Consider the following 24,568-nt stretch of genomic DNA (forward strand, 5'->3'; position numbering starts at 1 on the left):
TCTTTTGGTGATGAAACTGATTGCATCCGAGCTGAAGTCATTCAGCTCGCTCTCCGCTAGAGGCCCGGCCTCTGCGTGGTTCTTTGCGGTGTCTGCGCCCTGCGCAGACCCGTGGTCGTTGGCCATATTGTTGGGGGAGTCTGCGCCCTGCGCAGACTCATGTGGTTTGTCCATTGTTGCAGCTGACACTGTGCAAGTGTCAGCGGTTTTCTGCGGCTGCTGTATTGCAGTCGTAGATCCTTCCCCACTTAAAGTGGGAGCCATCACTCCGAGTAAACTCGGTAGGCGTGGATGCCGCATGGCATTCACGTAGAACGGTGTATGCCCTGTTGAGGCATGCACTGAGTTATTGATGGCAAACTCTGCCATCGATAGGCACTCGCTCCAGTATTGGAACGAGTGAGCGTAGCTCTTCAGAATGTCGACGAGCACGCGGTTCACGCGCTCGGTTTGACCGTCCGTCTGCGGATGATCCGCAGTCGACATGGAAAGCTGGCTCCCGAGAAGTGTAAACACTTCTTGCCACAGGTGCGCTGTGAAGCGCGGGTCTCTGTCCGACACGATGTCGGACGGCATGCCATGGTGTTTGAACACCATGTCGACGAACAGACGGGCCGTCTGCTTCGCGGTCACTTCTGCCGGCACCGCAGCAAGATGTACCATCTTGCTGAAGCGGTCGACGAAGACCACAACACCGGTATTCCCTCCACTGTCCGGGGGAAGACCAAAGATGAAGTCCAAAGCCATGGACTTCCAACACTCCGACGGAGTCGGTAGTGATTGTAACGGAGCCTGCGCGAATGGCGCAGGCTTTACGCGTTGGCATACCTCGCAAGCACGGACGTACTTGCGCACCCACTTATACTGGTGGTGCCAGTAGAAGTCACGCGTGAGATGGACGTATGTCTTCTCACGTCCGAGATGTCCCGCAGTCGGGGCATCATGGTATTAGTACATGATCCTGAGTCGCAGGTCATGGTCATTCGGCACGACAACGCGGTCCGCGTTGTCGTCGACTGCATTATAAAGCAGTAATCCGTCGTGCACTCGAAAGCGGTGTGCACGCGCTCGAAGGTGCTTGGGCAGCTTCTGACGGGGCTTGTCAGAAGGCGCTGTGCCATAGGCCAGCAAGAGCCTCGTGTCCGCGCCGTGCGCGTACGCGGCCTTCACATCGTCCAACAGAGACGACGTGGGTTTGCTCGATCGCGTGACGTAAATGGTATTGACGTCAGCGGCTTCTGCGTAGTCCGGCCGACGTGATAACGCGTCGGCCACCACGTTCAATCTTCCGGGTTTGTATTCGACCCGGAAGTTATACTCCGCAAAGAATGAGAGCCATCTCGCCATTCTTTGTGATATGTGTGGTGACTTCACTGCAGTGCGCAGTGATGCATGGTCGGTGTAGACCACAAATGGTCTACTCCCAAGCAAGTACACTCGGAATTTTGCGAGTGCATACTTCATGGCAAGGAGTTCCTTGTCATGCACCGGATAGTTGCGCTCAGCTGGCTTCAGCTGACGCGATTGGTAGTAGACGACACGATCACGGCCCTCGTGATCGTGCTGCATTAACGCGCATCCGATCGCGAAATCGGATGCGTCACACACTACGTGAAATGGGCGATCTTGGTCAGCTACTGCTAAGATCGGCGCCTCAGTCAAGCCCCGCTTGACTGCATCGAATGCCTTTTGGCAATCGGGTGTCCAATTCCACACAGCTTCTTTCTTAAGAAGCTGTGACAGCGGGCGGATCTTGCCCGCATAATCCTCCACGTACTTGCACAAGTACGTGGCCAAGCCAAGGAACTGCCTCAGTTCCTTGACACTTGAAGGTGTTGGCCATTCATTTATCACTCTGACCTTTTCCGGGTCAGGGCGAACACCATTCTTCCCTACGAGACACCCGAGGACGGGTATCTCGCTCGCCCCGAAGATATACTTCTTCAGGTTCGCGTAGAGCTTATGCTTTCGCATAAGCTCAAGTAGCTGCCGGAGATGCACCCTGTGCATCTCTACGTCGGTCTTCCCGTCCACAGCCCGGCTGTGGATGAATACATCATCGAAGTAGCTCGGTGCGAAGTCGCGCACCGAGCGCAACAAGTGCGTCACGCACCTGTTGAAAGTCGCAGGGGCGTTCTTAAGCCCCGGTGGCATTACTAGCTACTCCCAGAGCATGCCGCTTGGCGTGCTCACTGCCGTGAGAGGGATATCGCTCTCACGCATTAGGATTTGATAAAATCCATCTCGCAAGTCGAGAGCACTGTAAACGGTGCTCCCGGCCATCGAATCGATGATAACATCTTTTCGTGGTATCGGCGTCTGCGCCGGTACCGTCGCATCGTTCAGCTTGTTGTAGGCATGAACGATGCGCCATCCGCCCTGTGGCTTCTTGACACAGAACGTCGGAGCACTGTGCGGGGACTTTGATTCCCGCACTTGTCCTGCTTTACGACGACTTTCAAAGAAGTCGTCGATCGCTTTCACTTGCTCTCGCGGCAGTGGCCGCTGCCGCGTGACACAGTACTTCGTGCCCGGCACGAGATCAATCTCGTGCTGAATGCCCTTATCCTGCGGAAGCTCCGCAGGAATCTCTTCCGGGAGTACGTCTTTGTACTCCCTCGACAATTCGTAATAGGGACTCGACTTCAGCGAGTCCCAACCTTGTTCCTCGAAGCGCTCTCGCTTCGTCTTCGCACTGAGAGTGTCTTCACTCTCAGTGGTACTTCCCATGAAGAGCTGCCTCAGCTCTTCGCTCTCGCTCGCCGTTCTTTTGCTGTCCGAAAGAACGCAGACTTGCTCGATGCGTCCATCGTGCAAGTCGCGCGTGAAGCGATTCCAGCTCATGGCTGGAAGCGAAGTCAACTCCGACGCCGTCGTCGGAGGACTAGCGAGTTCCATGTCACGATACTGGAATCCAGTATCGGTGCGCGTCAAGACGCTTAGCGTCTTGACATTCGGCGTCACCGCCGCAGTCTGCCCAGCAGACTGCTCTTGTTGCGTATCGGTCCCGGACCGAGACTTGCGCAGCGTTTTCCGCTTGCGCCGTCTTCTTGTTGTGCGGAGCCCGGCTCCGCACAGTTGTTCTTCTGGTCCAGGCCCGGCCGTGGACTGTCGTTCGCCGGCGGACCCTGTCCGCGGGCGCGCGGTATCAAGCCCGGCTTGATCGCATGGCGCTTCGTCGTGCAGCCCGGCTGCACGACAGCATGCAAATTGCGTCAGTGCGGTACGTTTGCAACCGTCCGCACTGTTTGCAGCGTCAACTCCCGGAGTTGACACGCCTTCGTCACCTCGACGCCATTCATTGGCGGAGCCCCTCATGACCGAGGGTGCGTCGGCTCCCGGAGCCGACGCGTCGTTGTCGACCTGACCGCTTCGGGTCAGGGACTGTCCCTTACACGCTTGAACGTGGGTGTTGGTTCCCGGAACCAACACATCTTTTGTCTTCCGACGTCGGCAGCATTGCCGACGTGGGTCTCACTGTGCGCGCCCTCGCGCACTTCTTGGGCACTCCGGGACAGCAGCATAAAGCGCTGTCTCGACTGGTGAGCCGCGCGCACCTGCTGGTGCGCGCGCTGCGTTAACAGGGCCATCGCTCTCTGTTCCGCTGTCGCGTCCGAAGCGCACGAGCGTGCCCTTCCTCGAGTCTATCACCGGATCATGCCGTGCAAGCCACGGCATGCCCATTACCACGTCGAACTTATCGTCCAGGTCCAGGACGATAAAGTGTTCGACAAACACTCGTTGTTTGTACGAGAAGCGCACGTTCACGACGCGCTTCTCGGTCTTCACGATGGCACCTGTTGCCAGTCATACCTCCAGAAGACTTCGAGGTGTATCTACCTCCTCGAAGTCAAGTCTCGGCAGGCTTCGTAGTCGAACAAAGTTGTTCGACGCGCCTGAATCTACCAAAGCTCGAAGAGAGTCATTCGCTCTCTTCGAGTAAACCTCAAGATGACTAGGTTCGGCCTGTCATCTTGTTTCTTGCAGTGAGAGCTGGTCTCACTGGGGCTGCAGTCCTCAGTGTCGCGTGCCCGATATCGGCACGCGCGACTGCATTACCAGTAGGGCGCCCCGCGCCTACTGGATGTTCGCGTTTTTGTTGGTCCGCGGCGATGCCTAGCATCGCCACGACGGCCACCTCCAGGGGCATGGGAGCTGTGCACTCCCGTGCAAAGTGACCGATCCTTCCGCAACGGAAGCATCGCACGTTACCTCCCTGCTGCTGGTAACCAGCAGTTGTTACATTCGAGAGGTCCATTGGTTCTGGACCTCCCGGCCTCGCTACCGGGCGCGGTTGCGGCCTCGGTACGTTCACGTGTAGTTTAGCCTGCCGCAGGCTAAACTCTTCTTGCATGGCAAGAGTGATTGCAGCTTCGAGAGTACTCGGGTACTCTCGGAAGAGATAGGTCTTCACGGGCCCATCTCTAAGCCCCTTCATGAACGTGACGACCTTGGTCGCCTCGTCAATTGGGTTAGTCACGATATTTGATACCAAATATCGTGCGCGCTGCGCGTAAGCATGGACGCCATGCTTACCCTGCTGAAGGTCGAGGAACTCCGCCCTCGACCGGAACTCGTTTTGCGGGGGCTCAAACGCTTGTTTGAGCTCCTCTTTGAACACTTCGTACGTGCTGAAGCACGTAGAATCGGAGAGTCGGCGTCCATACGCCCAACTCCTTGCGCGTCCGCCAAGGCAGGACATGGCGAACGCGACCTTCGACAGCGGGTCGACGATGCGTCGAGCCGCTATGGCTGTGTCGAGTTCGACAAGCCATCGGAGGAAAGGCTCGCCCTCTCTTCCCACGTAATTGCTTACGCTCAACTTTAATGGTTGAGCACGCGGTGTCGTCCCTGACGACGCCGTCACTGAGGAAGCAGCGTCACGCTGCTCCTTCATGATGAACCCCAGAGCAACACCATGTTGCTCCGTCGGCGATAGCGTACGCAGCATTGTAGCTATCGCCGCTTCTCCAATGACTGTTGACAGTCGTTGGAGGGCCTCCCACTCTGGGTCAGACAGGTGGGGGCAGTCAGCGCGTGCAACATGCGTTGCAGGCGTGTTGGAGCTCTCCATGGGCACCTCCGTGCTCATGTGGTTCTCGGCTCCGCGTTCGTACACCGCGTACGAACGTCAAGCAGTCGGTCGTTGGACGGACTACAAAGTGCTACCAGGTGTAGTGGGTCTAACTTGACTCACTACTTTAGCTTACACGTTGCGCAACGTGTATGAGGAAGCGTAAGTACTTAGAAATTACTTAGGTTAATTATATTTGAATACACAAATATAAGTTAACTTAGACAAGACTCCAAGTAGCTAGTTTAAGGTAAAATGAGAACTGTATTGTTTGTAAATTGATCTTCCTCTAAAATCTGCTAAAAACTGTTTATCATCTATGAAAGGGTTGGCAGCGGCTGGCTGTCAGAGCCCCGCTAATATGCATGTCTCTGATTGGTAGAAAGATGCTGCTTTCTACCAATAGGATCTTTGGGTATGTGTGGACCACTCACTGTGGTGGTCCACTTCAATGTATCCATCGGTGTGTCTTACACCAATGTGAGGAAGTATCCAAAACGTTTAACAGATAACCTATCTGTTAAATTCACAAGTGGCTTGCAGCCACTTGTACGTGTAACCCCGTTACAAAACCTGAGAGCTAGCTACCCTTACGCTACGACAACTCGGTGACTCTGAGTTAACTACGGCTGCGAACGTGGAAGCGGAAACGAGGGCTCGAGGTCTCAGTGGCCCGAGTTGGAGGCGACCGAGCGAAGATGTCTCCTCGGCGCGCCGCTTCGGAAGCGTCGCCCGAGTTATCCACCCGAGTGTTCAGGCCCGAGCGTTCGGGCCTGAGAGTTCGGTTCCGAGAGTTCGGCACTTGGGGCCGGGTCGACAACGGCTTGGTCGTCACCGAAGCGGAGGCAACACTCCGAGACGCGACCCTTCGGCGCGCCTTTTCGCCATGTCGCTTCTGAAGCGTCGCCCCGACTTGGGCGCGCCCGAGCGATCAGGCCCGAGCATTCAGCACTCGGGGCCGAGTCTCTGACGGCTCGGTCGCCATCAAAGTCTCGTCCCTTGAGTGCTCGGCCGACGACTCTGTCGAAACGTCGGGGCGCCCCGCTGTTGGAGGCGGAGGCGAGGGTTGAGACCGCCGCGGCTGCGGCCAACCGAGAAGGCGCCGGTTGACTAAGGCACACCAGTAGACGAAGGCGCGGTGTGCGCATGCGTGTCATACTGCAGCAGATGAAGATACCGAAGATGTTAGCAAGGAAAATAGGAGAAGCCGCAGCACTTCGCATAGCTTACCGTGAGCTCACGGCAGACGTCTCTCGCCGCGGGACGACACACTTGTTACGCCGAAGGCTCGGCGGGCGCGACATGCTGGCGATAGGAGAAGCGCACCACGACGCTCACCACTTGGGAAGGATCGTGTCGAGGTGGGGGCCGTTGTGGTGTTGGGTTTTGATTGTGAAGCGCCACGCCGAGGTCTAACGGCATCGAGGCTTTGAGAGGAGAAGACCGAGGCCTCCTATTGGCTACTCACATTTACCGCGCCAGAGTGACAGAAAGCTAGTTAGTGACTGTGGGGCTCGGCGGGTCCTAATAAATTCCCGCCGAGCCCCCCAGGTAGTCATAGTGGATACCCTTTTTGCCTCCTATTAGGAATCCGGACTTAAGACGAAGGCTCGTCCGGTTGTAGGATTAGACCGAAGGCTCGGTCCATATTAGATATTTGTATAGACATTAGGGATTAGTTATAGTCGAGGCTTCACCGCCTCTAACTATTAAATCAGAGCAGAATATTCCCCCCAAGCCATCAGGGTCAAGTCCGTCTACGGTAAGTCTAGCTAGCTTCGCTGTAGGGTCAGGATACGCTCGGCCGACGCGGGGTATGTCTGCCGGTGAGCTTAAGGTACATTGACCGAGAGTTCGCCCTGGTAAGGCCAAGAGTGGATAGTGGCCGAGTGTTGGGAGGTAGAGAGTCCTCCCTGTACGTTTGTACGTTGACCTGGGTGCGTGGCGTGACCCCCCAGTGTGTTTGACTCTTTGGCCGAGGTTTCACCTCGGCGCCCCTGTTAAAGGCCTTGACCGGCCCGGTACCCTTCCTTTCTGAGGGACCACAGTGGGTTTAGCGCGAAAGCGTTTATATTTACGCACCCCAGCCGTTGCTCGTGGCTGGCGGTGCCTGTGTGTGGGCTCTACCTACCTGACCGATACTTCAACACAAGGCATATTTCCAGCCCGGTGTAAGGGATCGGACCTGGTCTTCAGGTTTAATCCCAACAATCTTCGCCGACCTTTCGAGGGAAGCGTGTGTTGTTGGTAGGACTCGTCCCATTTGTCGAGGCTGAGGGACAAGGACTCGTAAAATCGTGAATTCCTACACGACATGACGTTTTGCTGGGGGGAAAAGATACCAGTGATGGTGCTGTTGAAGCATCACTGCCATGTCGAAACATCGATTCTACGATGGAAGGCGATCCAGCGATAGAGGCGCCGACGCCAATGGAACCGATGACGGATCGACCTGCTCGAGCCCGAGCATTAAAGCTGGCAAAGCATCTCCGCCGTAAGTAAGAAAGGGGGTATAAAGGTGGTTAAATCTAACACATTAAAATGCTTGCTAATAGGTAAAGAGGTGCATTCTCTACGTGTCCTTCTAGCCACATATGCACGCAGCTTTAAGAAAAGCAAGAAGTGCGGGGACGAAGACGAGTAGTGAATGTTGTACTTGTCAACGATTGGGGGTGTATGTTTATAATAATCTAACTGCTAATAAAAATGTTGTGGTTGTGGACGTGCAGCCACTGACCGCAATCTCAAACAGTGTTTCTCTCGATTTCCATGAGGCGGTGTGCGTTGAGTCCGATTGCTATCTTCGAGCGTGACTGCTTACTCCATGTTGCCCATAAAGAGCTGCCGACAGCGTATTGTCCTGGCGTAGCGTGTGATCTCACCTGAGATCAGATAGCGCTCTTGACTTGCATCGCTGGTGGTGCTGTGCTCTTCAGTAGCGGTCGATTTAGAGTCTGGTCGCCAATTACCTGGCACCCAACTTGTTTACATCTTCGCTATCGTTTTAGTGATTGTCAAAGATCTGAAAGGGAATTAAACATATCGTCGGCGCGCTTAGAAGTTGGCACGTCAAGTAGTGGATCAGGCGTGTGTGAGGATAGGTAGATTGTGTTACCGTGGTCTCATTGCCGCATTGTGAGCAATCGCTATTTGCTTCATCGCATTGATTGTAGGTAGTGCGGCAAGCTTGATTTTCTCGACAGCATTCTGAATGCGACGTTCTTCATCTCTAAATATTTGGCAAGTCTCAGTTGAACTCGTCAGTTTGTCCAAAGTCAATGGAGTCGTAAATGCAATGTCATCGCGAGAGCGAACCCTTGACAAAGCTACGTAAGCAAACGATGTATTGGGAATAAATAGCGAATGGAAAACTATCTTGGGGCAGGTGAGGCCCTGAACTTTATGGACGGTCATTGCATAAGCTAATCGCACTGGTATTCCCTCTCGAAAGACAATTAAATCACTGTTTTTGTCCAACTTATTTTTCTTAGTATAATGGGAATAATGTTGGGCACGTCGGGTAAAAACGACAGTCCATTGTACATATCTGTGATCTGCACCAGTATTATAGGTAATTCATCCGAAGACGGAAAAATGAAGTCAAATATTACTGCATTTGTTCCATTGCAAAGACCTGCACGTTGCTTCATGTTGAAGGTCTTACACCATGCTACGAGATACACCACTGGAGCTAGAACACACATCGTTTATTCAGACTGAATATCTACTTCTCAATCGAATGCGGAGACCTCCGCGCTGCACGGTCAATAGCAGAGATATTTTCGCACATCATATCAAAGCTGACGTCGGAGCGAATCTTCATGAGATGGTCAGCATAGAATCGACCCTTGACTTCGTGAAACTCACGCCGTCTCTTTTTCTCCGCTGCAAGAGCTGCCACGGTTCTTCGAGCACGCTCCCGCCGAGTTTCGTGTGCTCTCTTCAGATATCTCTCCCGAGGAGTGGATGGCTCTCGGTCTTCAAGATCCCACTGAATAAAACTGGGGGCAGCGCATTCTTGGTCGTCTTGGCTTGACACTGCGTCGTTTGATCGTGGAAAGGTGGCAAAGAGTGCTTGGTCACCGCTGAGTGCTTGGGCTTGCTCAGCGCTGAACGAAGCACTTTACGCTTCTTAAACGGTGTAGGTAGCGGGCTTGTCGCGGTGACCCGTTTTGTATTATGTAAACTCCGGCAGTTGGAGCGCGTTGGTGATCCCAGCTCACTAGTAGCCAATACGCCCCGTGTAGGTTCGGCCTCCATACCTTTTACTATACCCACGCAGCGCAATTCAAACAATGAACAAACCCCACCACAGTCACTGTGGCCTCGACCCAAGCCTTTGTCACGTTGAAACGCCTGAGCGATATCATATCCTTTACTCCACCACACGAATATCACCAAACCAGCACCGACGCGGTGACGCATATCATGGCTTCTCTTGTACAGCGTGTTATTGTATAATCTTGCTGCTTGTAAAACAGGCGGGCAGCCGCTAGCATCTCGTCCAACCGCTCCAGCAACTTATTCTTCTTCCGCCGGGAGTTCCGGACCATCTCGACTCTAAGTCGCTGTGTCCACAAAGGCGACTTCGGCACAATGTACCGCAGCGCGTAATTACACCTACACCCTTTTTACGTGGCCATAAACTCACACAGGTTTTGCCTGTTATTAAGACCTTTACAAGGGGCTCCAAGCAATGGCTTCAGAATCTAAAAATCGCATTTTTAGGCCATTTCTAAGGTCTCCGCATTGAAAGGTCGTTTCCCTAATAAATAGATCTGCCCCCGCGTTTAATGACCACTGGTTCTTAAACCGAAGAGTCGAAACGACCAAAATGTCAAATCCTGGTAATGATCCTATATCAAAATGTTCTTATACACAGGTTTTTTTTCGATTTTTGGCCTCCAGTAGAGAGATTCCTAAATCCTTAACCTAACCCATTTCCAAAACTAATGCACCCATCTCGTAAAAACCTAAATAGGAGTGTAAATGAGAGTCCCATGATTATAGGGGGGGCTTCGCCCCAACAATCCTGCGTTCGTAGCAGATCCTAAATGTGGCGGTACTTGTACCCATGTAGCGGCTCGTTGACAATCTCCCTCATCCATTCTCGGTATACATACATGTATATGGAGTTCTTATTGCTGTTCGTTTGCTAGAACGCGGGTAATTCGGTGGTGTTCTTCAAATGAGTGTTCATCGCGAATGAGTCCAATCCAAATATCCGTGGTTTTTCGATGTAAGCCCCCATCCATGAAGATGTTTTGTGTTTGTCGAGTTATCTGATCCGTCCGCATGCGAAATTCTAAAGCTGGGCACATGCGCTGACGGCACCTGCACTGCTACTTGTGTCGATGGTGAAGGCAGACAGCAGATAAGTAGAGTACCCAGGAATTTGTAGATTGTATTGAGGCCACCTAGGTAACTACGTGTATCTGAGTTCAAAACAAAACGAGTTTCGAACTCCACCAGTTTTCAGCCAATGTCAAGGATTCTAGAGCTGGACACCAGCGCTGACGGTGCCTGCACCGCTGCTCGTGTCAATGGTGAACTGCGCGCACAGCGGGTTCGTGATGTTGTCCCCGTACACATTGCACCACGTGTCCGGCTTGATGGCCACCACATAGTTGCTGTCTTCGACGATACGCTTGAGGCCGTGGCCGATCTGCGGCTGGTACACGCCCCAGTCCTCCGACGACAGCGAGAACGACACATCCGCCGACTCGCCCGCCTGCAGCTCGATCTTCTTGAACTTCTTGAGCATCTTCATCTCTGGTACCGAAATCTTGCGGTACGGCTGGATCAGGAACAGCATCACCGTCTCCTTGCCCGCGCGGGAGCCCACGTTCGTCACGGTCACCGTGGCCGTCAGCGTGTCGTCCGCGTTCGCGATGGCCGTCTTGTCCAGCGTGACGGACGAGTAGTTGAACTTGGTGTAGCTGAGCCCGGCGCCGAAGTCCCATTGCATCCAGCAGTTGTCCCACATGCAGCGCGTCGTCACGCGGTGGTTGTACGGGATGGCGATATTAGCCGGGTCCTTCGGGTATGTGATCGGTAGCTTGCCGCTCGGGTTCACGTCGCCGTACAGGATCTCGGCGATGGCCTGGCCGCCGAGCTCGCACGGCAGCATGCCATCGATGATGGCGACGGCGTGGTCGGGGATGGATCCAAGCAGGCGCGGACGGCCACCAAAGAGCACAACGACGACCTTGGTGCCTGTAGCCGCCAGTTTCTCGATGAATTTCTCCTGGCCCTCAGGCAGGGCGGGGTTGTCGATGTCACCGGGCTTCTCCGTGTACGACGACTCGCCAATTACCGCAATGGTGTACTTGTGCTGACCAGCGAGCTGGACAGCCTTGGCCATATCCGCATCCGAAATCGATCCGTCCGGCTGCAGACCATTGAAGTACGTGAAGGAGTCGTTACCGACCATGTTTTCCAGACCTTTTCGGACGGACACGCCGTGCGGGAACATCGCGTTGCCCGAGTGTCCCTGCCAGATCAACGTCCAGCCGCCGCACTGGTAGCCGACATTGTCAGCCGAGTGGCCCGTGAGGAAAACCGAGGAGCTCTTCGGCAGGGGGAGGGAATCGTTTTCGTTCTTGAGCAGCACGATAGATTCGCGAGCCATCTCCAGCGCAGTCTCCTTGTCCTTCTCGTTACCCACCATGGACACATACTCCGCGCCCGGCACCGGGTTGTCGTAGAGTCCAAGCTGGAGCTTCATCTTGATGACACGCTTGGCCGACTCACGTAGACGGGCTTCTTGGTCCGGGTTCTCCTTCAGCATGTTCTCTGCGTACGTAATGAAATCCGTATCTGACGGCACCATGCTCACGTCAATTGACGTCTGCTGTAGGGAGGTAGAGACTGCGATCTCACGGGTGCTCGCAACGCGGTGGAAATCGTGGAGGTTGTAAATCTCGTTCCAGTCAGTAAGGAGAACTCCTTCGAAGCCAAGATCCGTTCGAAGGAGATCGTTCAAAATTCGCGAGCTTTCCACGACCGGGTCACCGTTGAGAGAAATGTAGTTCTCCATCGTGGACAAAGCGCCAGCCTCAAAAGCAGCCTTGAACGGTGGCATGAAGTAGTTCAAAAGGTCGAAGTCGCTCATGAGCACGTTGTCGCGGTCGTGTCCTGTGGGTGTCTTGGAGTAGCCGATGAAGTGCTTGACACAGGCAGCTGTCTGGTTGTAGCTTTGAAGTCCGCGAACGTAAGACGCCCCCATGACCGAAGCCAAGTACGGGTCCTCTCCGTACGTCTCGTAGGTGCGGGCCCAGAGCGTGTTTTGCGATATGTCGAGGATAGGTCCGAAGATCCAAGGGATACCCGCAGCTTCGGTGTCGCGCGCAGTCACTTGGCCCACCTTGTAAACCAGGTCGGGGTTGAAGCTCGCGCCACTGTTGATTTCATGGGGAAACAGCATGGCGCCCGCGACATAGCTAGCGCCGTGGATGGAGTCGATGCCGTAGATCATAGGGTGGCCGCCGTTCTCCTCCATGGTGATCTCTTGGATGCGCTTGATCATGGAGCGGAAGCCGGTGGCGTTGAAGCCGTAGCTACCGTTGATCGGTTGGTCTCCCCAGTTCGTGTTGAGGTACGAGCCGACATTCAGCTTGGCGAATGCGCGCACCGCGGTTTCGTTCAGAGAATGATCGCTGCCATTGATGATCAAACTCAGATCGAGCTGAGTCATTTGGCCAATAACTTGAGCGGCGGAAAATCCGTCGACAATTGCTCGAGCTTGAGCATCGTAGGAATTGAGTTGGCCAGCAGAGAGCGCCGTTGCCACACCAGGAAGGGACAGCATCGATGCCGCCAACCAGGACTTCATCGTAGCGTTGGTTGGGCGAAGTCTTCTTGGTGGAGCTGGTACTGCAATGCGAAGTGCGGAAATTGGAGAATGAGATATCGATCACCGCTGAACTTGGACGCCGATAGCTTTTCTATAAGAAGAACAACGTGACTGCGGCCGTCACTGTTGGAACGCCTGGACTAGGTGACGCATTTGGTGTAATCAAGGATAACGTGCAGCACCAGGAGCCATATTGCGATGGGGTTACCGTACATATATGCCATAGAAATACCCTAAAAGACAGCTCACAACCGGAAGAAGCGCCATACCGACCACTAAAGTTCAAATCGCGGCTCGAACGGATTTGTTTTCCAATACATGTAAGGTACTGTACAAACGAAATCCTGGCATTTTCGCTCCACATGTATACTGAAGTACATGCATATCGAATCCAAGTAATCATGTATTATGTCGATAACGCACTTGTGTATGACAGCTGCAGTCGTAGCCTTGTTTGGATTGTCCAGTCTCACATATGTTCATGACACTTGGGGCACCACATTTCCTCGGAATCCACATATTTTAATTAAAATAAAAGGATCCTTAGGCCCGATACTGGGGAATCGACTAGACACAGTGCGTGCCCCTGCACGGAGGTATTTAAGTTCGCATTTATAGATAATGTAAGAGTGCCCTTTTGAAGGACATCAATTGCAATCCCATCCCTGTAGATGTACATTTGATTATGCTCAACAATTTCACGACAACTGAGCGAGCGTGAACAATGTGGGAAAGGACTGAGCATTTGCAACAATGTTTACATTGTGCAGTACATCACACCGTTGGTATCGAATTCGGGTGCAGAGAAGGCAGGAAGCAAATTCAACTGTATCTGTGCATACTATAGTATCAACCGCAATGAGATCCTACTACATGTACCCTCATACAGACAATCCCTCCCCAGTCATGGCTTTATTTATTCCTAGGTGAGGGTATTCCTGTCATGGAGGGTATTCCTGTCATGGGGTGTGTCACAGCTGTGGTGCAGTACATCACATATACTGTGGCCGTTACCTTGTAGGACATTGAGAGCCATCGCGATGTGTGTGTGTGTGTGGGGGGCTATTTACTCCGACTCAGAGGAATGGGGTGGGCAAACACGTTGAAGTTCGAAGTTAAAAGTGGAGTTGAGAGCTTTGTGGTCGGCAACCTCCTAAGTATTTGATCCGATGCTGCAACATGTCATACTAGCCCATTTTAAACGACCTCGACGTAGTAAATATTAATCAGACGTAAATTTGGGGTATGCCCTTATTTACATATTTACATAATGGGTATTTTCTATAGTTAATCACCCCAGAAATACCATATGTGCGATTTTGAATTCCTTATGACGGTTGAGGGGTAAGGGGAATGATTACTTGACCTTGTATTGTCATTTCCGCCCAAATTTGCCGCAGGCGGGTGATTTGGAGAAAGGCAGTAAATCAACGCGTAGCTGTGAGTGGTCAAAATTGAGCTATAATAACCAATGGGGTGCTCGCATTATGTTGAAGTGCGCACCGCGCGGAGAGGACTATGGAGGAGCAGTGATGGCCAAAACTGTATTGCGGGTATTGGCATTTTGCAATACCAGCAGAAATACTTTATTGCAAGCGCTCTGGGGCATTGCAATACGTATTGCAGCGCCGCCGGATATTGCAGTACTTATTTTCAAGCGATTCCGGGATCCCTTTTCAAGGTGATATCCAAAGGTCCCGCTGATTTACGCATCGAGCGCTTTTGGCGCGAACTGCGAGGCGTGTGGTCACGAGAGCTCGGCCTCCAAATTTGGGCGCGAACTCGTTAGTTGGAGCTGTGAGCAGGTCTCACTTTGGTTTTTGCCTTCTAAGCAGCAGACGCAATGGCCCTCCACTCCAGCCCACTTTCGATCGACAGCGTTCCTGGCGACGTCCGCTTCTACTACAACATCTCTCTCGCCGACGGCGTGGTCTCGTATCAATGCCGGAAGTGCCCCACCAGACCGAAACAGGCTTGGAAGTCTGGATACTCGAACGTGCGGAAGCATCTCGCGAGCTGCATTGGAGTTGATTACATGGAGAGATACGAGCAGAGTATTCGTGCTCAACCTAATTCACTGGGATTTGTTCGTGAGCAGTACCTGTCCGGGAAGGAGTTGAGCGTATTTAGGTGGCGATGGAGGGGGGCAACGGCAGCAGCGACGCTAGTGTTGAGGGGTAGTATTGCAATAGTATTGCAAACAAACCAGGTATTGCAGTACTTACTGCAGGACCGGAGAGTAGTTGCAGTAGATATTGCGTGCTTTTTACTTTTTTACAATGCCCAGCAATGTATTTTTGGCCATCACTGTGGAGGAGGCTGCTACACGGCAACTAACACGGTGTACCATTGCTTGTTTGCGTACTACAAGCTCGGGGCACCTGGCACATATCTTCAACAAGTCCACACAGCCTTTATGATGTCATCAAAAGAATTCCCACTGAAAACAGCGGTGCTAAGAGTCTCAGCCGACGTATCGAGTTGATTGGTCGACGCCTTCACGATAGGCCGAACAAGCAGCTGATAAAGATCGTCAGGGGCTGCCGTAGTCGCTGCGGTTGTAGGCGTAGCTGTCGGAATCCCTTCGGCCGCCGTAGTGACTGCAGAATCGGGTGGGGCAAGTTGTAGTGAAGGTGCACTCGCAGAATCATCCGTGTGATCCACGACAGCACTCGGTTATTCGCTCATTGGCAGCTGCCTTAGTTGAAGAGAGGGACTTCTCTTTCCGTCTCGCGATGCATGAATGCCCGAATGGAGGCGCGCGTGTGTTGTGGCGGCTCAGCAGCGTTCGGAGCATCGACGAGCTTGTCGTATTGCACAGTGCGCCTACAGCAGGAGTGATGGTTACTGTCGGATAGAATATTCCGTATGACAGGATGTTGCATTGCCTCCTCGATTGGGATCACGGAAATTTCGAATGGAACGCACAATATATTGAATACAACTGTAACTCGAAAATCGTCTGGAGAGGGTATTCCTTACCTAGGGATTACTACCGAGGGGATCGTCTGTATACGTATGCCGTACACGTTTGAAGAATAGGAAAGCATGCTCACCGGACGTCAATTCCTAAGCCAACTTTGTATTCTTGTTACATGCGTGAGCACACAACTGCAACTCAACACGCCAGTGGAAATTGGTTGTCCTTAATTTAGGATAAGATTTGTTTGGTTAGAATTCTTAAACTAGTAACTTGCAGCGACGTCCTCAACTAGTCACATGAGAATGACAGTGCTAATTGTACTCCGGGATCCGTCATCGCGTCCTTCGCTGCGCTAGGGATCTCACGGGAACCTACTCAGGTCGACCGCGAAACGCACGACCTCCGGTACGCTCCGGTTGCAGACAGTCTCTCTAAGGCTTCACTCGGCAAGACCCGCCTTCGGCGGGCGTTGGTGCTCCTACCCAGGGTACAGTAACCAGTCGAAAATGTATTTTGCAATTAGATAACAGACGCAAAAACCATCCTCGCAGAAAACTGATGTAAATGCAATTACAGGCGTTTTTTAGATTTTTTCAGAACGCAGATGAAGCTATCTCGCAATACACTGTTATTTCGAACAGATTCGAATCTCGGCACAAAATTTGTGCCTATTTAATATCACAGCAGCGGATTCGAGCCTGGAACAAGTACGATCCTATGAAAAAGTGTTGGCTACATTTGTGGCTCCAAAATTTATTTTTTTTAGGGATTCTGGTCGAATGGTTCTCTAAATATCTGCTGCTAAAATTCAAGTAGGAAAGAACCAATGAACTGCCGTCGCGAGTAGGTTGGCAATCTTGTAACCCCACTGGCGAGTAAGACGGTCTAGGACTTGGGCGGCGGTGGTCGGCATCTTGCTGCTGGAATGTTTAGAAATGAGGCTCAATCAGGCTGATCTTGTGCCGCGAATGGCTCATCAGTAACGGACTGGTATTTTGCGAAAGTTATGTACTTTTTAGATAAGGCAGTCTCGTAACAGGACGAAATTTCACGAAGGCAAAATATAGCTCTGTGGTTGGCTAAACGAAGCTGTATGCACCAACAGGGAGTATGCAACAGACAGAAGGAATACGGCATTGCATTTCCAATGACTAGGCCAGTCAAGCACATGGTCTACTAGCACGTGTTCGACCTGCGCGTTCACAGTAAGCTGACCTCTTTGTAGACCAACCACTCACACGGGGCTCGCCGGCGAGGTGGTAGGATAGCAAGGTGTGACAATTTCGAGCCCCTAAGATGGTCACTGATCAGGCTGACGTGTTTATATATGAGACCGCGGCAAACAAAAAGATGCTTAGCCACCACTTAGAGTTTTCGAGATAATCGTGTTTAAAGTTGACCAATAAAAAATCGTACATAACCGGACATCACAAACATTAAAGCTAAAAACACTCGTCGAAAACGAAAACAACCCTAATTCGATTGCTTTTTACGCGAGATTTTCGACAATATACAATATGTTAAAATTGAAAAAGTATTGAGGTCACACGACCCGAATAAAACCCCGGCTTTCGGGGGTCCGGAAATCCGGAAATGGAGCTTTTTTTTACCGATGTAACTCCACGAGTTCTTAACATTTTCTAACGATCAGTAGCTTAAAAGAAGTTAAATCGCGATTCGTACTTAGATTCGTAAGCATTTTTTTATTTGACGCGGTCTCATATATGCATTTTCTTTAGGTTTACACTCGTATACGAACCTAAAGAGAATGTGAAGGTGGTACATACGTACTGGCTTGCCGAACAGCGTCTTCTCAAGCTTGCGCCAGTATTACACGAAGTTAAATATCCCCCTCCGGATTCCACTCTTGTAGGGGTTTTTTCGACGGGGGGGGGGGGGCGTGAAGAGTGCGACATTAAGAGAAGTTCTCGATGAAAAAGTCGAGCGATTCACTCAATGTCGGGAGGTCATCGACGTCCATGAGGGCGAAGACCGAGTCGTCAAACAGGAACGACGACGACACCGAGGACGGCGACGCTCCGTCGTTGTCCATGATGGGGTTGAAGTCCTTATCGTTTAGCACAATGGTGGGGCGCTGAAACTCGGGTGCTTTAGTCTGCTCCGCCGCCACCGCGGGTGTTGTCACAACGGGCGCATGTTTCGCCTCGTTGGGGCGACTCCGTCGTGGGTGCTGGTTGCGCACTTCGGACGGAAAGCTGATGAGCGTGTGCAGCGCCAAAATGTCGTGGTCGATGCGGTGTTCACGCCGCAGTCGAATGGCTTTGCCCGTTTGCATGCCGTGCAGACGGCGCGACACTTTTTCCTGGTACTTCTGAGCATGCGTCTGCACCTGGCGGACAGATCGTGTGCCGACATACTCGGTGATGGCTTTCCACGGGCCCTGCGGGTACCTCTTGAGTGCCTCGAGGAAGCGGTCGTGCTCCTCGCTGGACCAGACGCCCACCGCTCGACTGGGGTGGGCCGTCTTGCTGGTGTTGGGTTTGGTGGAGATGGTCGGGCTGTCTGCAGCAGCCACCGCGGTCGGGGAGGTTAGCATCGTCATTGCCGAGTCGGGAGGTGGCGACGTGGTGTCAACTGAGAAGCTGGTCGAGGCTCGTGCTGTTGCAATGGCCGCCATAAGGAAAATGGGGGAGTGACTGCCTCCGAGGCGAGTGAAGGACGATCGCAAGCGAAGCAAAGACACTGGGACAGGCTCGCGAGTCGCCAACACATATGCGGAGACTCTCGACCACAGACGCGGGCTCGGTCGATCAGCGCTTCCGTCCCGCAATACTCTGGCTGTCGCACAGCTTTTGCAGACGCCCGCCAACAGCGATCGTATCGAGAGTGGGCGTGCGAGTTGAAGCGCTCGGCACAACATATTCCGGGCTGCAGCGCCGATCATTGGGTCCGTTGCCGCGCGCAGTCCAGATAGCGCCGCGAATTTCAACACAGAAGGCCGCAAGTCTCCAGTGACGCCTGATTCTAGTGACCGGATGGGGCTCATTTGCCAGGCCTGTGGCCAGCGACGGCTTGGCCCGAGCCTCGACAGGAATCAACTTCGGTGCCGGCGGGGGGCCCTGCACAGCCACATTGTGGAGTCCCAGAAGATCGGTCGTACACACACACACACGCACGCCTCGAGTGGCGCGGCCTGGACATGTGTTTGCTTTGGTTAGCCATTTCAGATTCCAGAGTTTAGTGTCTCCGACGCGAACGAATTTTGCTCGAGCAAGTGTCGAGACGGTTGAAACCGCGCGAGGTTAGAATGCAGACTAGGCGTGTCGACACTTTCGCTCTCAACGGAGAACTCTGGCACCTCGGAGCCTGTTCCAGGCTGGAACTTTCATCTCCCTCAGAGCTCTTCGAGATGCGGAGATCGATGCCCGCGCTTCCACGTCCGGCATCATTTCTTCATATCGCAGCTGTGCACGCAGTCGCGCCCAGCGGCAACTCTGTCCACTGGTCAGCGCTTTCTGGGCTTGAACGCGCACGCACGCGCGGCATATTAAGTGCTGACATGGCTGCAGAGGGCGTGGGCTCAAGCTCTTCACAGCTCTTGCAGTCCAGACAACACCGACACGAACGTTTGCCGGCGATCCAAGTGGTGAGCAACCTGCAGAGCTGTCAAACCTCCTCGCCGTGTCGGCTGAGAGGCCAGAGGCCGTCGCGAATCAAGTCTGACACGAACAAAAGTCACAGGCTTTCGCTGTGCCTTTCGCCTGCAGAAATTCTGAGCCATCGGTCGTATGATCAATCCGTCTTGTTTCCTCCTTCTGTTAGTGTCCTGGTGGCTCCCGTACGGCGAAAAGATTGAGGGCCCTCGCTGCCACCGAAGCCGACCGAGGCGTCACTCCTGGCTAACCATTCTACCACTAAACACATACCTACCTATCCATAGGCTGCCACTCGATCTAGTTCGTCCCGACGCCTTTACCGGCGCATCCATGTTATCAAAAGGCCTCGCTCGCCTTCAACGCGCCCTACTTGTTCCGATGGAAGAACGAGTTGCGCGGGTTGTGCTCGCCGCTGTGGTTGCTGCGGCCTGAGCGGAAAATACTCGAACGGTAGCTGCTCGGACTGCCGGACGAGATGGCCGAGCTCGACTCCATCGGGGACAGACTCAGCGTGGACGCCGACATGCGGCTGCTCGAATTCCGGCTATTCGAGTTCGCGAGGATCGAGATGCGCTGGAAGTCCTCGACCTCCATCGGAGGTGAGCGTTCTACACGCGGGTGGGCCGTCGTCGAGCGGTGGCTACCCTGCTGCTCCAACTGTGACAGCGTGATCCGCATGCTCGTGCCGATAAACTCCTTCGTGTGCACGTGCACCTGGATATCTGGCCGCTCCGCGAGCTTGGGAATCACGAGTTGCATAAATCCATCCAGCATCATCGGCGTCACGTACTTGAGCTCGACGCCCATAGGGAACGTGTCCGACACGATCGGACCGCCGTCCAACACGTTCTTGAGCCATCGCGTCATGTAGTCTAGCTTCTTCGGGTTGCCCTGCGCCCAGTCCGTAAGCAGTCGCTTCCACGGCACCGAGCCCAGCGTGTAGTGCATGGGCGGTGGGTAGTTGCGGATCTCCTCCCAGTGGTCCTTGACCCGACGCGCGTTGCCCTTGCTTGAGACCTTGCTCTTCGCGTGTGCGATACGGGCCGCGCTCTTCAGCAGCAAGTGGTGCGCCTCGGCCGACTTCTGGTCCATGATGCCATTAGCCGCCGCGGTGGCGAGCAGGGACTTGTCCGACGACAGTGAGGTCAGCGAACCGCGGCCGCCAGTAGTGGGTGCCGCTGCGTTTGCCTGGGTAATACTACCAATATCGGTTGGCAGCTCGCGCGTCTCGCAAATGTACGAGCGAAGCTTCTCGTACTCCGTCTCGATCGCTGCCAGGTACGTCAGGTCCTTGCTCTCCTGGTCGCGGTGCGCCAGCTTCTGCACTTGTTCGCCCACTTCCTTGGACTGCTGCCAGTTCTTCAATGTGCGGTTCTCGGTCTTCAACCGCTGGATCTCAGCCTCCTGCTTCTCGAGCTGCTGACGCAGCTTCTCGTTCTCTTCATGGAGAGCAGTAATCACTTCGTGGCTTTCGTCCAGTATGCCGCTGGTGCCGCTGAAGCGACTGTTAATCATCGAGCCCCGAGTGGAGCTACTGCTGTTCGTTCCGCGGTCACTGCCGGGTCCCGACGTGTGCGGCGCATCTGACGGGCTGGGTGACCGAGCCTTACCAGACGGCGACATCTTCGCTCCGGTGTGCACCTGCTTCCTGTCCAACTTCATCTGGAGTTGCGCCACCTTCGATCCCAGCTCTTTGTACGCCTTCTCCTTCTCCATCTTCCGCAGGAACACAAGACGCAGGAGCGAGAAGCGGAAGAAACCCTGTAGCCGCCTCACAGCAGCCAACTTCTTCAAGTATCGCTGGCGCTCAGTGTGCATGCGGCAGTACGCCTGGAAACGCACGATGCGGTAGTCAAACTTGAGCACGCGGTACATCTTGCGAGCTGACATACCGCGCACTTGAGCCTGGAGCAATACCACGCCTCGGCGCAGCGTAAGATGCCGCTTGTGCACCACGTAACGACGCCAGTACTTCTGGATAACCACAATTTGCTGCTTTTGCCGCAAGTAGCGTCGGCGCATTAGCCAACAGCGCACGTTCTTCTGCAGCACGATGGCGTACTTGCGCAGCGCCCAGCCACGCTTGGTCTCCAGCTCTTCCAGCACACCTTCGCGGAAGTACACGCGGGTCAGACCCACCTGGTAGTCCTGGATGTTGCGTCCTGGCAGCAATTTATCCATCAATTCCTCGCATTTGGATTTGATATCCGGGTCCGACTCGCTGATGAATTTGCCTTGTGTTGGGACGACACCTGTAAGCAACACGCGGAACTTCTTGATGCATTCCAGGTGAGGCATTCGGCTTGGGTACGCACTACGAGAGACGCGAATGGCTTCGATGACACCGGCACAACGCAACTGGCTCACGATATCCCCGTGCGCAAAGCAGTTGGCGCTCTTCAGCGGGTTGGGCTTCAGACAACGCACATAGTGCACCTCTGTGAGTCCGATCTTCTCCATAAGCTGGGACAGACTCTCCTTGAACTGGGTGCCCACAGTAGTGCGTCGTGTCTGAGCGTGGCCTCCCTTCTTGTTGCTGCTACGTGAACGGCTACGGGACGAAGATGCGGTCGTGTTAGCACTGCTGGCGTTCACGTCGGCCGTGAACATCTTGGACAAGATTGTCAGCTTCGACTTGCTCATGCACTGCTTAATATCCGGCAAGATGGCGTCACGGTGCTTGTCGAGGAAACCCGACGCGTCGTAGGTCACCTTACCAGCGTAGTGGTAAATGGAGAAGGCGCACTTGTTTAGCCGCGGGGTCTCCAGCAGCGGGTTGTTCTCCATCACCGCACCCAACTTGCTCGCGAACGAAGCGTCCGTGCCGGTGGCGAGCAGCGATTCTTCGTTCAGGAAGCTAATCACACCCAGGCGGCCTTCGATGAGATTCAGCACGTCCTGGTTGTCGGCGAAAGTAATGTGCGACCACGTAATATTCTCCTCCTCGTACTCGATCTGCACGGTCTTGAGCACGTCCTGCACGAACTTCTGCTGCAGTTTCTCGTTAGCGTAGTTGATGCAGAACTGCTCGAACGAGTTGGTCTCGAAGTGCTCGAAACCGAAGATATCGAGAATGCCGATGAACGAGCCCGCGCCCTTGGTCTTGACGCCGATCGTCTCGTTAATCTGCTCCACCAGCCACAGGAACAGCTTCGAGTACAAGCTCTTGGCCAGCGCATCTCGGCAGTCCGCCGCCTGGTCCTGCGTCATGGGCTTCAGGATGACTTCGCGACCCACGAACACGTTGCGGTTGCACACGGCGCGCTCGAGGGCGTCCACCTCGACTCCGAGTAGTCGACAGGCCACCGTGAAATGTTTCAAGTCGACGAGCTGCGAGGCGTCGACGTCTCCGTTGCGCGTGGTGAACTCGGTCTCTCCGAGGTGCAGCACGGCCGCCAGAATCTGCATGATCTCCTGCTGCAGCGGCTGCTCGATGCCCACGACTTGGAGCGCCTCTCGCGTCCTGCTGAGATCTCCCTCCTCGTCTCCGCCGGGGGCCTCCGCCCTTGTGGACACGTACTTGAACGAGTCGAGCATGTCGAGCGCGAGGTCCGGGAACTGCTTGCGCTGCGCCAGCAGCTGGTAGAAGATGTGGAAGTTGCGCTCTCCGTCGGCCTGCGTCGTGACGCGGCTCTTCTCGAGCAGGTACGTGCGCGAGCGCGCGCCGATGAGCTGGCCCTCGAGCGTGAACTGCAGCTCCGTGAACTTGCCGAAGCGGCTCGAGTTGTCGTTGCGCACGGTCTTGGCGTTGCCGAAGGACTCGAGCAGCGGGTTGGCCTGGATGATCTGCTGGATGACCTTGGAGTTGGAGTTGGTGGCCAGCGCGGCCAGGTGGCTCATGACGATCTTGGTGGTCTCCGTCTTGCCGGCGCCGGACTCGCCCGAGACGAGGATGCTCTGGTTCTCCTGCTTCTGCCGCATGTTGAAGAAGGCCTCCATGGACACGGCGTACACGTGCGGGGGCTTGTTCTCGCGCTTGCCGTCGCTGAACTTGTCCATCAGGGCCTTCGAGTACAGGTCCAGCCACTGGTACGGGTTCACGGCGATGCAGATGCGCCCCGTGTACGTGTCTGCGGCTCGCAATTATTGCGTCGGCATATTTAAATTATAATATTGTCAGTCCAAGACAAGAGACATGGCAGCGCAAAAAAATCTCTAACCTGGTTAGAGACGTTTGCTCTTGTGTCTCTCTAACCTGGTTAGAGAATTTTTCCCTCTTGTGTCTAAACTACGTACATGGCAACTGGCGGAAGAACCGGCGGCGCAGGTTGTAGAGGATGGAGGCCTCGTGCAGGTGGTCGATGAGGATCATGTCCTCGAAGCCGCTGGCGCTCTCGCTGCTATTCTGCAACGGCAGCGACGGCTTGTTGTCCCCGGACTCCACCGACGTGTTCTTGGCGCTCAGCGCCTCCAGCACAGACGCGTCCGTCAGGTCCACGGCGCGCTGCGAGCCGGCCAGCGCTCGCAGCTCGCGCTCCGACTCGATGCGCTCCAGCGCCGCCGCGTCGCGCGGCCCCACCACCTCGTCCAGCCGCACGGTCAGCTGCTTGCCGTCGCCCGCAGCGGCGCAGATCACGCCGGGCAGCCACACGTGCTCCGGGTCCGGCGTATACACCTGGAGAGGGAGGTTTAAGGTTAGCGTAAAGCGACAGGGGCGGCTGGTGTTAACACTAGCCTAACGGCGGTAGTCACCTTAATCCCCTCCATGGCTGTGCGTGTGTCTCTATATGGCTGTCTTTTCGACGCCGCGTCGGCCTGGGGAGTGACTGACTGACGCTGTCGTCTGTGCGTGGCGAGTGCTCGACGTGCTCGACGCTCCTTTTCTCCTTTGCCTTTTGCTCCCCCTGTTGGGATAGGTCAATCGGCCGGCCAATCGCAGCGCCAGGAAGCGCGCCAAATGGCTTCACTGGTGTGCCGCACACATTTTGCGACGACCGCGACACCTTGACGTGCGTGGATTTTCCCGCTCTACGCGGCGCCGTCTCGGCGATAAACAGTTTATCGCCTGGGTGGGGCTTTCCGCCACGCATAAGCGGAGGCTGAAGTCACCGGCGTCAGATGGCGGCATGCTAGTCGCAGCAGCCACCCCGAAAGAGAGA

General features: G+C 54.3%; 3 protein-coding genes across 3 annotated transcripts; all 3 read right to left on the minus strand.

The window, feature by feature from the left end:
• Positions 1-10,568: 10,568 nt before the first annotated feature.
• On the minus strand, positions 10,569-12,908 carry IUM83_06121 (Lysosomal beta glucosidase; the record flags this gene model as incomplete). Its single annotated transcript, XM_067930302.1, has 2 exons — positions 10,569-11,867; positions 12,021-12,908. 2 exons carry the CDS (start codon positions 12,906-12,908, stop codon positions 10,569-10,571), a joined length of 2,187 nt encoding a protein of 728 aa, XP_067782803.1.
• A 4,859-nt stretch (positions 12,909-17,767) lies between these two features.
• On the minus strand, positions 17,768-18,415 carry IUM83_06122 (putative myb-like DNA-binding protein; the record flags this gene model as incomplete). Its single annotated transcript, XM_067930303.1, has 1 exon — positions 17,768-18,415. The coding sequence occupies one exon, from the start codon at positions 18,413-18,415 to the stop codon at positions 17,768-17,770; it is 648 nt and encodes a 215-aa protein (XP_067782785.1).
• Positions 18,416-19,835: 1,420 nt separating this feature from the next.
• On the minus strand, positions 19,836-24,176 carry IUM83_06123 (myosin-like protein; the record flags this gene model as incomplete). The annotated part of the gene is made up of 3 exons (XM_067930304.1): positions 19,836-23,539; positions 23,706-24,084; positions 24,162-24,176. 3 exons carry the CDS (start codon positions 24,174-24,176, stop codon positions 19,836-19,838), a joined length of 4,098 nt encoding a protein of 1,365 aa, XP_067782784.1.
• Between the last annotated feature and the right edge of the window lie 392 nt (positions 24,177-24,568).

The sequence above is a fragment of the Phytophthora cinnamomi genome, assembly GCF_018691715.1.
Source record: "Phytophthora cinnamomi strain GKB4 chromosome Unknown Contig104, whole genome shotgun sequence".
NCBI classification, from domain to species: Eukaryota; Oomycota; class Peronosporomycetes; order Peronosporales; family Peronosporaceae; genus Phytophthora; species Phytophthora cinnamomi.